This window comes from Sylvia atricapilla, chromosome 7 (genome assembly GCF_009819655.1).
Source record: "Sylvia atricapilla isolate bSylAtr1 chromosome 7, bSylAtr1.pri, whole genome shotgun sequence".
Classification (NCBI taxonomy): domain Eukaryota; kingdom Metazoa; phylum Chordata; class Aves; order Passeriformes; family Sylviidae; genus Sylvia; species Sylvia atricapilla.
This window is the reverse complement of record NC_089146.1, coordinates 31,321,995-31,336,782: the sequence shown is the minus strand read 5'-3', so window position 1 is coordinate 31,336,782 and position 14,788 is coordinate 31,321,995. Positions and strand designations below refer to the sequence as shown.

The 14,788-nt window shown below is 40.6% G+C and overlaps 1 protein-coding gene across 4 annotated transcripts in view; it reads left to right on the top strand.

The window, feature by feature from the left end:
• Nucleotides 1-14,788, top strand: part of NCKAP5 (NCK associated protein 5) — a 377,012-nt gene that overhangs the window by 348,693 nt on the left and 13,531 nt on the right. For all 4 annotated transcript variants that reach the window (XM_066323141.1, XM_066323142.1, XM_066323143.1 and 1 more), the window contains exons 18-19: nt 770-899; nt 3,495-3,682. In XM_066323141.1, coding sequence (XP_066179238.1) covers nt 770-899; nt 3,495-3,682 — 318 coding nt within the window. The remainder of the gene's footprint in view (nt 1-769; nt 900-3,494; nt 3,683-14,788) is intronic.

Here is a 14,788-nt window from a genome sequence, read left to right as displayed (position 1 = left end):
CACTACAGCCACTGATAGGCAATTGGAGTAGGGGTCATGGGGTGATTTTTGTACATGCCATTACCCCAACAGTATCAGGCTTAGCCTCCCCCTGCCTGGTTTGGGGGTTTTATTGCACTGAGCTGCTGCTCCTGAATGGTTTGAGCCTTCAGGCCTTCCATGATTAGAAGCTGTCCAGAGCTGTCAGTGTTCCTCTTTATTCCCAGAAGAAAATCAATAATACTGCTTCCTGGAAAGAACTGGCAAAGGAATCAGCTGGGAACTAAGGGCTCTCCAGTACTGTAATATAAGTACCAGGAGAAGGGGTATGAATTTAGGAAACAGTTAGGATTTACTGGTGTAGAAATGGTGTATTGTCTGCTGGCTATCCTAATTGTCTCTAGAATTGCTTGCAGCAAACTATTTGTGGTGTGATAATTTTGCATGTTACAAATAGACTGTATTAAACATACTTAAGAACTTCTAAAATTGAACTTGGTGGATAAAATGATCCAAAAATGTTGGTAGAATTGAAAACAATGTTACAGTGGGGGGTAAAAAAGTTAAAATGTGGATTGTTTCTGCCAGACTTTTCTCAGGGGATGTAGCAGGACAAGAATGAGTTATTTTCCCCATGTTAGATTGATGATTGAAGGAGTTAGACTGCTAATGCAGACTTTACCAGTTGAACTACCCGTTTATACTGCATGATGAATACAAAATGTGCCACCCCCAATACTATCATCTTCAGCATTATTTTGATATATTTGCATTATCTGACTTCGTGTAGGACACAGCTCTAAGGGTGTGCACGTACTCAGCGAGCAGCACTGACAGTGAGCCAGAGCCAGAGTACAAAACCAGTTATTTCAGAGCTGCAGAGGAGACTCTTGTGGAGTTAACCAAGAACAACAGACAAGGTAATTGAAAATTTGTACATAAAGATGTATGTCCCTCAACCCCACACTGACTCAGCAGCAGATGGTGTCCTTCATTGAACTTTCTGTCTAGGTTTCACTTTCTAACCCCAAATCTTTCTTCAGTCTAATTTTCCATTAACTTTTTATTACCTTTTTATTACGTGTAAATGCTTTTTCCCCTCTTCCACAGTTTTCGCTGGTGAGGGCTGAACTTGTAGGTTTTTATGCATAAATCTCTGCGGTGCAAATAAAAATAATTCCATTATTACAAAATTGAAAGGTGACTATAAATACAGTTTTCTTTTCTTTTTTTTTTTTTTTTTTTTTTTTTTTTCCTTTTCTATTATACAGCCAGTTGAAACAATGCAGCGATCAAGGCCACAGTTTCCCAACCTCTGTATCAAGGTGATGTTGGTTATGGTGCCACAGTGAACTCTCCCTCATTTTCCTCTCTGTATATACTGCAGCTTTCAAGTAAGAAAGCTTTTAGTGAGAATTGATGGCAATTCGGAATTTACTGAATTCCAGTGGATAAAAACACATTAAGTGAAGTTCTTGAGATAATAGTTTTCTGTGTGTTTAATAACCCAGGAAATTGCTGCCTTGTCTTGACCACCAGCCTGCTGTGCTCAGAGCCACCTTCCCGTGCAGATGTGTGCCCTGGGCGGGTCTGTGCTTGTCCTTGCAGCCCATGGAGCCCTGCAGGGGGAAAATTCTGGCCAGTGCAAGGTGCTGGCAGCTCCCTGAGAGCCTTTGTCTGTATTTTGATGCCCTGTGCAGCCCCAAGCCTGGCCTGGCAGGGAGCAGCACCTGCAGAACCAGCAGCACGGTGAGGATGCCCTGGAGAACACCATGGGCAGCGTACTGGCTGCTGAGCTCTTCAGTGCCTCTAACATTTGGCATTTCAGAGCTAATCCACTGCTTGGGATTCCACGGGAGAGAGCAGAATGGGAAGCTGGGACCATTTATTTACATTGCTGCCGCAGCTTTGTGGGTTTAATCTGCAGAAAATACTGCAAGTCATTTTAGTCAGCCCATAAACGCTTCTTTTTACGGATTTTGCTTTTTACAAACTGTATTTTAATGCAGTAAATGTGGGCTTTTTTAAAGAGGTAAATAAGCTTTTTTTTCTTTCCCGCATTCATCACAATTTGCAAAAAATAGATATTTTTATCATGTGTTAGCAGTTGCTTTAAATGGCAGCAGATTCCAAGTTTATTGATATCTGAGCATGACTTGGGGTAACCATTTTACATAGAGATTCATTAATTTTGTGTATATGCCTCCCTTTTGAGCCAGTAAGAGAATAAAATACATGATTGTGATTGAGACAAATAGAAGATTATGACACATTATTGCAAAAGTATTTCTGCTGTGCTCATTCCTCACAGTCAGGGTTTCTGTTCTGTGCTCTCTAAATGCCATTCTCACAGGGTATTAACAGCCATATTTTATCCCATTCTATGTTCAAAGGCCTCAGTGTCTTTATGCACACAAGTGATATAACCTCAAAACATCCCCATGAGGCTGGGGCAGGGGCTCCAGCAAACCAATCCACAGAGAATATTTTTGTATGGATAGATAATTGCATTTATTAGCTGAGTCCCCAAACTCACTGGTTGCACAATTATAATGTTGGAGTGATTTTCGTTTTCCATTTATGAGCAGGGAACAGAAAGACTGAGTACCCAGTGCAAAGGCTATTAAAAGTCAATGATAAGACTTCTGTTGATTTAATGGGCTTAGCATGAGATTCCCAGTGTGTTGCCCAATGTTACAGAGAAGGTCAGTAGAGTAACAGGGAATATGCCAAATATTCCAGATCCTTCCCTTCCGACGATGAAGGTGTTTTGATTTCAGTCTCATGAATTGGTTCTACCCTGATGTGATTCTTTTAGAGGCATGGGAGGCACACATTCTCCTAAGGCTGTAGGTTATAAGGCAGAGTTGAAGTTTGTGTAACAAGAAGTGTGAGGAGAGATCTTAATGTTCACATAAACATCTGTCTCCTGTGTGCTTTCATGAAGCTGCAGAAAATTCCCCTGGTTTTATTTTGTTCTTCTGAATGAGCTTTCAGCCTTGGACTTTGGAAACCAGGGCTTTATTCCTAATGCTGTTGTGCTACAGCAGGATCTAAAGCAAGCACCACTTTGTTACCTTACTTGTGTATTTTTTATGCTGTTGTATTCATTAACTAAAAATGCAGTGAAAAGGAAAGAACTCTCAAGTACAGCCAAACTGAAGGGTGTGCTAAAGGAACTTAGGACATCTGCCATGTAAGTCTATTAAAAGAGAAGAAGAAAACCTTGCTGCAAATAATTAAGTGGGAAGATCCCCAAATTTAACACTTTGTCTGTAATTTGAAAAGAAAGGAAATTAATTCTGTCTGTCTCGGACCATCTCCTCCTGCTCAAACATTAAGTGTGAGCACTCCCCTGTATATGCATTGGAGAATTAGAAGGTAGTATTTTTAATGTTCCTATTGCATTGAATTTCAATTATCTTTAAAAAATTTGAATACATTTTAAAATTGTAAAACTACATTAAAATCTATGTAGACTGTCATAACGATATTATTTGTTGCATCTCTTGCAGCTGTGCAGGAAAAACAAAGTCAGAGAAGGTCGTTTTTGGGGAGCCCAATGTCGATTTTGGATTTATACCAACACAGTCTCTATGGCCATTTTGGAGAGGATGGACCTGAACAATTAGCACATTACAGTTTAATTGAGCAGCTGAGTGGAGCTTCCAGTAAAGACAGCAAGAGCAAGGAGAGCCCAAGTGTGAGTTACTGCAATTTCCATATTACTTCTCATTTTGTTCATTATTTTTACTCCCCTTTTGTTTTTTCCCCTCAGTATATGATTGATTACTAAAACCAAGCAGAGTTGAAAAAAACAACATGACCTGCAGAAGAGTAAAGATCTGAATATTTTTAGAACAGAATGTTACATTTGAATGCTCACCTGTCACAGAATTAGACTTACAAAACTGACAAGTAGAGACAGGCTAGCACTTGTACTCCACCATTAGTGAGGAGTTGAAATTTAAAGCTAGCAAGTAAACACAGAATTTATCTTTTAAGGCCATTCCCATATAATTAGATAGATTATGTAGAACAACATGTATTAAATGATGTAAAACTCTGGAGAAGTGTTCCTGAAAATTCAAATGAAATTATGCCATGGAAATAACCTATCTTCTGGTCTCTTTTGAAGTCTTGGTGTTATCTCTGAAATTATAGATCTGATGGGTTTAAACATTATTTTGATGAAGATCAGTCCTGATCTGATGGGGCGACCTTGATGCTAAACAGAAACAAATTTGTTTTCTCTTCTTATTTCATGGGAATCCACTTCCTTTTCTGTGTCTGAAAGTGTTGAACTGGTCTCAGCAACCCCGAAGAGGAACTTCTAAACCTGTTGTTTTCCTCCTCTATTCTCCTGCCTTCTCCTCTCATCACCTCACTCCCTTCCCTCTCTCCTTTGATCTAACAGGCCAAATTGTTTGAAAGTGGAGACACCCAGACATGATCCAGTGTAATCATTTTGCCTCTGTGTTCAGGCTGTTTCCCCAGCTCTTCCTTTTAGACACTTCAGTGTCTAAAACTCTTTAGTTTCTGTCTGTAGCACTCAGCACATTTTGGGAGTGTTGCACTGTAAACAATGGTGGTAGCAGAAAATAAGGAATGAGCTGCTGGATTGAAATTTACTGGTGTAGTGCATAAAGTGAAAAATAATTTTTATCTCATCCCAGACTCCAGTTTTCAGTTTCAGGAAATGACTGTGCCTTGCAACTTCAGAGGTGATTAACCAAAGTTAGTCTTAGAGCTGTCAGGAATCTGGGCCAAATATACAGAAGGAATACTAAGAACAAAATGACAGTAGCCCTGTTTATTCCAACTCTGTTGGCATCAAAGTCCTGCTTAACTGAATATTAAATTGACCACAAACTTCAAAAGAAAAATCCACAAATTGTATGTGCCTCATTTCCCAGTCAACCCAATTTCATTAGTACCCAGAATATGATTCAATTTTAATATATGTGGGTCATATTAGAAAGAACACTTTTAAATAATCTGGCTTCATAGTTGGGAAAAAAAAAAAAGGAAATAAGGCAGCAGAAGGGTGTTAAAGAGGATACGTGCAGGAAAATAATTTGAGCACCCACTTAATTCCTCATCTTGAACATCCAGAAATTCATAGCCTAATTATGTGTAGGAGATTAATTATATATATGTGCATATATATATATATATGTGTGTGTGTATATATGAAAAAAATACATAAAAATCACTTCTGCCTTCTGAAGACCAAGGCCTTTTGCTATTAACAGAGCAATTAGATTTGGTTCCAGTATAGAAAAGTGACTCAGAGTTGCATCTACTTTTAATTAATTCTTTTCACGTATTCCTCGTATCTGATGTCTCTGCAATGTGCCAAATCAGCCTCAAAACCTATAGAAAGCCCACTGAACTGGCCTTAGGATTCTGCAAAACTCCATCATTAAACTAAATTGCATCAGGTGTAGCTCAGCCAGCACCAGCATTTTTCATGCATTATGTTGAGGAGCTCTTGAGTTTACTTTTTAAGGATCTGAAATAGCTCTCCAAACAGCACTGCCTCTCCCTGAGCAGCAAAAGCTCAATAAAGCACTAGAGATTTTCCTGTTAGTATTAAACTTTTCAGAATGACAAATGAGAGGAAGTAACCACAAAAAGCAGGTTGCCCTGAACTCCTTGTTTGAACCAGCACAGCAAATTTTTCTGAGCTGTAGTTTGTCCAACTCACGAAGATCCAGTCTGTTTAAATCAGAGCTGTGTGATCTGCAACATTACCCACAAAAAGAGGGGGACAGCAGAGACAGAGGCACTTCTGACCAACAAATTAAAAAAAAAAAAAATATATATATATATATATATATATAAAAAAAATTTTAGAGGGAGAATAATGCAGCTTTCATGCAGAATATTTGCTATTTTGGAAAAGGAAATCATACAGGCTTTGAATTGAATTCCCAAGTGGCAATTGTCAAGCCTTTAAAAAAACCAAACAAAAGATGTGTGTCAAAAAAGCGTCATAATGGGCAAAATGAGTTTATGGTGCTTGTCTGAAGAGCAAGTGTGCTGAGACAGTCTCTGAGCCCAATTAAATTGGGCTGTGCAGCTCCAGGTTGGCAGTGGTTCAGCCTGGGGGCTCTAATGAGGCAGTCAGGAAGCTCTCTCAGCCCAGACTTGTCGTTTGATTTGTCTCCTCCTCAACCAATGCATTCGCCAGCATTGCCTCCAAAGTTTATCCACAGCCAGTTTCATCAGCAAAAAAAATGGTGGGCCATTACTGTGATGGAGGGACACTGCAAGGATAGTTTGAGGAATCAAAAAGGGCTTTCTGGACATTGAAAGGAAAAATACTTATTGTTACAGTTTTAAACAGTATCCTGGTTAAATTCTCTTGGAATTAAGACCGATTTTACATTACTTTTATTTTGACGTGAAAAACGTATTCTGAAAGTGTGTCATCCTTTGGCACACTGCAGAATTTCGGATAAGAAAAGCAAATCACAATTTCAAAGAAAGGGATAAAACGCATTGAATCGTTACCAGAAAACTTCCCCTTAAATTAACAACCGTGGTGTGTTTTCCTTGTGTAGGATTCTCCAAACAAGAAACATTGACTTTCACATGTATCAAATGAATTACGTTGATTTGAACAGTAACTCCCCGGATTTATTAAAATATATGCAGCATCTGATCTGAAATCCACTGCAGCCAGCCCATGGGGAGACACCTCGTCAGGGAAACTTCACTGAGCCCTGCATTAAACAGCTGCTCCTGTTCCTGCCACACTGGGGGTGCCCTGAGCACTTTGCCAACATTATGACTGTTGCCACGTTTAGGCAGGGAAAAAAATAATTTCACATTTCATCAGTTAATTTACTGTTCTGACTTTAAAAGCTGAAGTGGCTTTTTTCTTGCAAAAATTCAGAAAAGAAGATGAATTTCCCTTCCCCAGGCGTATTTTTTATTAACATATTTTATGTTCAAACAAGAACTATTTGGAAAGGTAACTGAGTTGGTCAAAGATTTTATTATTTAATCATCCTTATGCTCCCAAAGAATTATGAAAAAGATGTTTACTTCTCTGTCCTTAACCAACGGTCACATACTTTTATTCTTTAATACAGCCCTCCTTGCTCTCTTTTGTCCCTATCACTCAATATATGTCACCATCAAGGCTTGCTTGGGACTCAAAGCATGACTTGAGCACTTTAAAGAAAAGTTCCCTTGTGGAAGGAGTTCAGAAGTTTCTAATTCCCATCAGAAGTTTCCAATTCCTCTTGTTTTCCCCCGTTGTGGCAAGATACATAAGAAATCTGACATTTCTGGCACAGTTACCCGGGGGTCTTACTTAACAAGAGTCTTCTCTGTGCAGTGTGAAGTTGTGGCCGTGTCCACCAGCAGAGTTTGGATGTGTGGAACAGGTGATTCATGAATGAGATCAAATCCCCGTGCCTGGAAATTCAAGTAGATCTTAGAGCTGGCAAATACAGGCCAAGGAAAAATTAGAGATGTTGCTGCTGTTTAGGCTGCACTTACAAATAGGACTGACCTGGCAGCATTCCCAGATAAACTCAAGGATTTTACAGCTGAGTAAGCTGATTGGGAGTTAATGCTGGATGATTGACTTGTTGTGCTCACAAGCCTCCTATTAGCAGAGAGAATACCCACGAAAGGAAACAAGACTAAGTCTGGTAATTGCACAACACTTGCCATCCTTGAGGATCTCTGAGCATGAAACTGATAGCAGAGTTCCTGCCTTGCTGAGTTACAGCATCACTTAGAGCAGCCCAGACACCTCTGCAGGCTACACTAAACAAGAGTGAGGGGGAAATAAAGAAAGGCCTGAGCTGCTTCTCCTTGCATCTCATCTCCTAGAGAGATCAGTAAGACTTGAGCTGGGGTATGAAATGGCAGCACACTGGGTGCTTTGTACTGTTCCCTCTTTAGGCACATCTTGGAGAATGTGCCAGAAAAGTTTGTGTGACTGATTTGGGTTCTCTGAGACTCTTTCTGAAGGTACCTTGCTCTCTCTGAAAGAGAGAAGCTCCTCGGCTCTTGAATTAAGTCTCTTTTTAAAAGACCTCTCCATGTTTAAGTATTTGAAGTAATTCTGAGATGACCATGTGCACTCTGCTTTCACAGAGAATTAATTTTTTTTCACATTATCAGATGTGATTAGAGAGAGATTCTGCTTATCACATGTGGAAAAGCCTGAGATAATGATTTCGGTCCAATTAGCACTTGGGAAGATCTGTATCCTAAGACTTTAAACTGGAAAAGACGTATTGCCCTGTGGAGCTACTTTCTTCCTTTCCCCTGACCAGCAGCTGCCGTATCCTGAATACCAGACTTTGAATCCAAAGTTAAAAATATGAACATTGCCCCAAATTTTCCTCGGTGGGAAACCCAATAAAAATCAGCTATTACAGTTCCCATCTGTATTTGGGAGAGTGAAACCACATCTCAGTGCACAGTCTGGTGAGCACTAAATAAACTGCTTTCCTTTTACTTTCATAATAACATGAATACCTGCAGCTGGGGCAGCCCTGGGTGATCTTTTGAGGCCAGCAGGATCTGTTTTGCTGTCTGTAAGTTGGTGACAGCAACACCTATGTCATGTTACAACCAGAAGAGCAAATGTTCCTGATGACCTCGGTCTTAGCTTGTTTTGTACAGTGTGTGTGTTACTGCAAATAGAGAGTTTGAAGGAGCACTTTCAAATTATGATACCAGAAAGTAATGGGAGGTAAAAGAGATCCCTTGTCAATAAGAGAGAGCATCTAATGGACTGGATCAAATGCAGAAATTAGGTGATAGTAGGTTTCTGTGTTCTAATTGCATAATTTAGTTTACTTCATATCAAGCACAGAAACCTCACCTCCTCTTTGCTGTTCTTCTTGCCAGGCTTAAGACAGAGGAAGATGATGAGGTGGGAAGGGAATGAGCTTTATTTGCATTCCTAGCCCTGATGAACCTAGGATATTAAGGAAGAAACTGCCATTGCACAATCTGTAGATGGGAAATAAGTCTGAAGTGTCTCATTCATCCACCTTTGGTGTTTTAAGATCATTGCTTTTCTTTCAAGTAAGGAATGAATACAACAAATCATTGCATATATTTGAGGAGGGGATATAGTAATGTAAACATTTGGTGATATTAATACTCAGCACCACTGTGTGATCCCTGAGTGTGGCCTGGTGGGGATCTCTGAGCTGCACCTTTCCCTTCCTCAAAATTACCTCAATAGGATTTTCCCACTGACAGGCTTGGGGCTGCAAGACTTCCTTTCTGTGTAATCAAAGGGGTTTGATTCTCAGATGAATGATGTAATTCTTGTGCCATCAAAGCTGGGTCTATCTGAGTAATTGCCTGAGTTGATGTAAGGCCCATTGTCAGGGGAATTATATAGGAGTGTTTGACAATGTAAGTGACAAAAACCACGGGAGCATGGTCTGATAAGAAAGCAGATTTGCCCATACCACCCATGGGAATAATACAGAATTAAACATTTTTTTTCTAGCCTAAAGTCTGATTTGCTCACGTTAAATTAGAAAAGGCTAAGACAGCTGCAGACATCAATAGATCACTTGTATCTGCATGGTTTTTTTCCCCTCCATAGGAGAAGTTCACATTCTAAGGTCTGCTTCCAAGCCTTATACTCTCAATGAGGTCTTTATGGTTTCTAATACCTTGCCATCAAAGTTGTCCCCAAAAAGTAAAGTGAAGAGACAGCAAAACAAGCAATTTGAAGCCTAGCTAGGCAGTCTTCTGGGACCAAAGCCTCACTTGACACACATCACTTAAGAGAAATGTTGTGCAGTGTGGAAGAACATCCTTACAGCCAGCCTGAGAAACTGGCTTGGCAACAGTAAAAAGCTGCAGTTATAGGAGACTCATTTCTCTCCTTGTGCCTTCTAGGTGAAACTGCTGAGGTTTCTTATGCTGCTGAGAGTTTTAGTAAAAAATTATGCAATGGAGAGTGGCTCTGTAAGGAGGTTGATAGCATTCTCCATAGCTTTCTTAAGTTTTTAAAAGGCTTTGGCAAGACAAAACATTTGGAACGCAGTGTCCACCAGAGAAAATAACTTTTTTAATGGCATGCAAGGGACATTTTTAGGGAAAACATAACCCTAAAAAAACCCTGGAAGCTGCTATCTGCTGAAGCACTTCTGCTTCCAGCATTTAATGGCCTCAGTAGTTTTAGTACTGTGCCACCAAAGCCCATTCTGACTAGCCCTCCAGCTGGTATAAAGGCTATTTTATGTTTGTTTAGTGTATTTATGGGGATGGGTAGGTGGCGACATTTTAACTCAAATATCTTTTAGCACGTAGCTTTAAGAGTATTTGGGTATCAGGGTGAGGGACAGAAAGTCTTTGGCACAGGAGAGCAGGCTGTGTGGCATTTGAAACACATGGTGAGCAAGGCTAGCAGGAGAAGGGTTTGGATGTGAGTCTGAGAGAGGGCGTGGAGGAAGTGGAAAGCAGGAAAGCCAAGGACTTCAGGCATTGCTGGGCAGGAAGGTGCAGTTCCAGTGCCTCTGGCACAGTGTCAGCAAGTGCTAAACACCCCAGTCACTCACAGCACCCAGTGAACTGTGCCTCTGTGGCCTGACAAGGGACAGATGCAGCTGTCTGGGCTTGTGATTTAAAGCAACACACCAAGATGTCCTGTGGCCACAGCTGGAGCCTTGTGCTCACTGAACCCCTCTGGCACTCTACTGAGGGGAGAACTTTGCCCTTTCTGAGTGGAAAATCTTGATCACTGGGGCAGAAACCCCATATCCTACCATCACAGCAAGTAATTCCAAGTTACAGAGAGAAGCTTGTCTTTACAGCGTGCAGGAGCTGCATAACCACATTATGCACTGGCCCAGATATTGCAGAAAGCCCTGCAGGGTCCCTGAGGGTCAGCCCAAAGCTGCTCGTGTGTGAGTGCTCAGAGAAGTACAGAGCTGTGCAGAGCTGTGCAGAGCTGTGGAGAACCCATTTACAGGGAGTCTGACCTGATGCCTTGGGAAAGCTGACCTGAAACTGAGATGGACAGAGCTAGAGAATGAAGTAGGCATTTACTGAAAGGACTCTAGGGTACACCTTGGGCGGGACAGGGCCTGACCAGGGCTACACCCAGGGTGGACCAAGAATGGTCAGAAAATGGCTGATCCGTCACGAGATCTTATATTTTTCTAAGTTTTGGGCCATTTGCATATTGGGGTTTGATTGTCCAATTCCAGCTTCAGGTTGTGAGGTCTTGTCCTTCTTGTTCCTCCCTTCAGTCCATCGTTGTTTGTGCTTTTGGGCTGAAAGTTGTCCTTGGTCTTCAGCAGGAAAAGGATTTGTTTTGTCTCCCTACTCTGTGAAGAGAGCTGAGTGACAATTAATGTGAGGCTCAGAACTGCACACCTAGGCAGCACAGAGTCTGAAAAATATGAAAGCTAAAACTTAAGGCATCAGCCCTGTCACAGCTCTGATGGCCTGGGTAGCCCAGGTCAGTTCTCAGCAGGGCAGAGTAGCTGCAATAAGCAGGGTGTGGGTATGACCCTGACACATTCAGTCCCTGCCCAGCCCCTTTGCTTGTTGCAGACACATCCCCAGCATTCCAATGTCCATTTGCCTTTGTAACTGGAGATTACACCCGGATTTAATAGGCACAGGGGCTCTTAGGTGCAAGTAAGAAGATCATTTAGTCTAATAAGAACCAAAAGTACATACAGAATAAAAGTATCATTGGCTAGTGATTTCCCCAAATGGGAAATGTTCTGGGCTGTTTTTCAGAGGTTTGACACATGGACCTGATGTGCTTTGCAGCAGTGCCCAAAGTGCACTCCTGTTTCTGCCATTTCAAACCAGGTGCTCTCCAGTCCCCCGTCTTTGGAAATGAAGCTGCAGGTTTCGTTTCACTTCCTGTGGAACAGGAATATTGTTATAATACTGTGGGCCAAAATGGAATTCAGGACACATTAACAGCAACAAATGATAAATATTAGTAAGCATGTGAGATAGCATAATTGTTCTAATGGTAGAAATTATATTAGTAATAAAAGAAAAAGCTGAAAAATAGATTGGATCCAATAAACATGAGATTGATTCAATCAAGATAAGAGCAGTAGGGCACAGAGGTGTGTATTCAGTGAGCTGTTTGTTTTCTGAAGCTGGAAAATATTTTGACTCCAAGAGGACCATGTGATTAGCAGTTAAATGAGATGAATAACGCTGCAATATTTTTGTGAATTGTTTTTCCAGCTGAAACTTGCCTTCCCCATCTATAACAGCGATATGTTTTGCATAAAGCACTCAAACATCAGGCAGAGAAGGGTGGGAAATGACTGATCTTTTAGTGTGAGAGTTCTGTACCGAGGAGAATACATGAGGAGTAAGTTACACAGATGATGGTAGCAGGAATTGTGGCAAGATACTGAGAATATGTTGGCAAATTATTTCTATTTTTAAGACGACGCTTTTTCTGTCCATATGCACACGACAATAATAGCCTAATCAACATGGTCTTTGAAAAGAAGGCAAATTTTATGTCAAATATGACAAAGAACATACTGAAATAATTTTTTGATGTTTAGAGTTTGTTCCACTAGCTGTTTTCCTTTCCTGGAAGTGATTTGCTTTTTATTGAAATGAGAAGTTATACTAGATTTTGTGCAGTATGACACATGGATTCTGTAAAACCTTAAGAAAAATATTGGTAAATATTTCTTGAAAGTTCAAGGTTCCAAAGAGTAATATTTTATCTCTTACTATATTTTTAGGCCCAAACACATGAATTTCATTTTTTTTCAGCATTCATATTAATTTAATGAAAAGTGATGTTTGTATTTGATAGGAGAAACAAACATGGCATTTGGCAGATTTAGCAGCAACAAGTGGCACAGGGAATGTTGGGAAGTTCACAAGGTGTAGTTACATCATTTAAATGTCTAATTATCCTTCACAAAGGCTAAGAGTGATATAAGTTTCCATAGCACATGTCAGAGTCCTGCCAGCCTGAGCTGCTCATCAATCCATCAGTGGCTGAGACACAGCCTGATGGCTCTGCCCCCATTAGTGCCACCTTCCCTCAATTTCCTCCAGCCTTTGCCTCCTCATTAATAGAGGTCACTAAAAATTTTACCTACTGTAAAAAACTGTAGCCTGAAGAACTTCCCTTAGCTGGTCTAGTGTTCTTCTCAGCAAATCAAACCCCAAGTGATTATTATCTGAAAAATTGCCAAACACTTTAAAGTGATTTTTCTGACATCCTATTACATATGCACATATCCTATGGGTTACTGAATGCTCTGTAAAGCAAACTGTAAAACAAGGCCTCAGATGGGTTTAGGAGGATGAAGAGAAAAGCAGAAGTGGGTGGAAAAGAAGAAATTAAATATGAATAGGGTGTGTTGCTGTGAATTATAAAATTAAAATGTTAACTGTGCAGTAATAGTCTATGATATTTCTTCTAACAACAACAAAATAAGTTACCATATTAGGAAACTTGCTGGTAACACATATAATAAGACAAAAAGCAGATTTAAAATGTAAAAGATTTTCAGACACTGCCTGAAACTGAAGAGCAGAAATAACAAAGCAGACAGCACATGCTTCCTGGTTGCCCTTGCAAGAGTTATTTTTCTCTGCAGAGACTGAGAGGAGACTTGTTTATGGCCTCTAATCAGTAAAAATAAAGGTCAGGGTTTTTTCAAGATTCTTTTCTTAATGACTGTTTCTAAATGAATATTTAGACACTTCAGCTGCCCAGTTTTCAAAGGTGCTGCAAATCTGTAGCTTTTGCTGATGTCTCTGACTGATTCATGTTATTTGGATCCTGTGAAAATCATGGAGTTTATATAGGTGCTTGGAAATTGTTTTAGACATTCTCCCTCTAACTGGCAGGATTTTGGTCTGTATCATTCTGCTTCTGTGCACTGGCTCTGTGGGCAATGACATGGAACGTCAGCAGACATTTCCCCCCAGTTAAAAGGCAGGCCAAATATTGTGCATTTCTAATCTGGTCCTACTGTGTTCCCATTAAGATCACATCAGAATGAAATTCTTCATGTTTTTAAATCCATTTCTTTATTGCATTTTCCATAACATTAGTGTATGGGCAACTGAAAAAAACCTAAAATTTTCACTTGTATCATTTTACGGAATATTTTAACTATCTCTATTATGGGAACATCATCCTGTCTTTTAATGTTTCCTCGTGCCTCTGTGGCAAAGCCAGGGTACAGAGAGCTCAACACCTCTAATACAGCCTTTCTACAAATAAAATCCATTGTGAAAACGTGGAAGCTGTGTTATGACATCATTAGTGGCATGGTGTTGAAAAGAGAGGCAGCAGAGCACGCCAAGGGCAGCAGCCACCATTTAGAAGCTGTGTGATGTGAGGGCTGGAGCCTTCCTGACTGACTGCTGAAGACTAAATTGTCTTTGGAGCTTCTGTTTGTCTGTGGCAGGTTCATCACTTGTGGTGATACGAGCAGATGAAGTGTCTGGCTGGGCAGGAAATTTGGGTATGAAGACATTGACATTCTTGTCTTGCTCTACAAGGCAAATCCTGCTGGGTTTCTCCCTCCCATTGCACAGAAGCTGCCTGGCTGCCCAATTAGTGTGCCTGGGAAGAGGAAAGGGGGCTAAGGCTGATGTCACCCACTGGCGTCACACACTCTGCTTTTAGCTCAGCGCTGTCCTTCTGTTCCTGTGAAAGTGCTGGGGAGCCCACTCTCTCTCCTCCACAGCCAAAAACTTTCCTACAAAGCAGGGACTTGGGATTTCAGCTATCTCGTGCCATTCCTGGCAGAGATATCTGTGGGAAGTAGAACTTTTGCCTCCATATCCT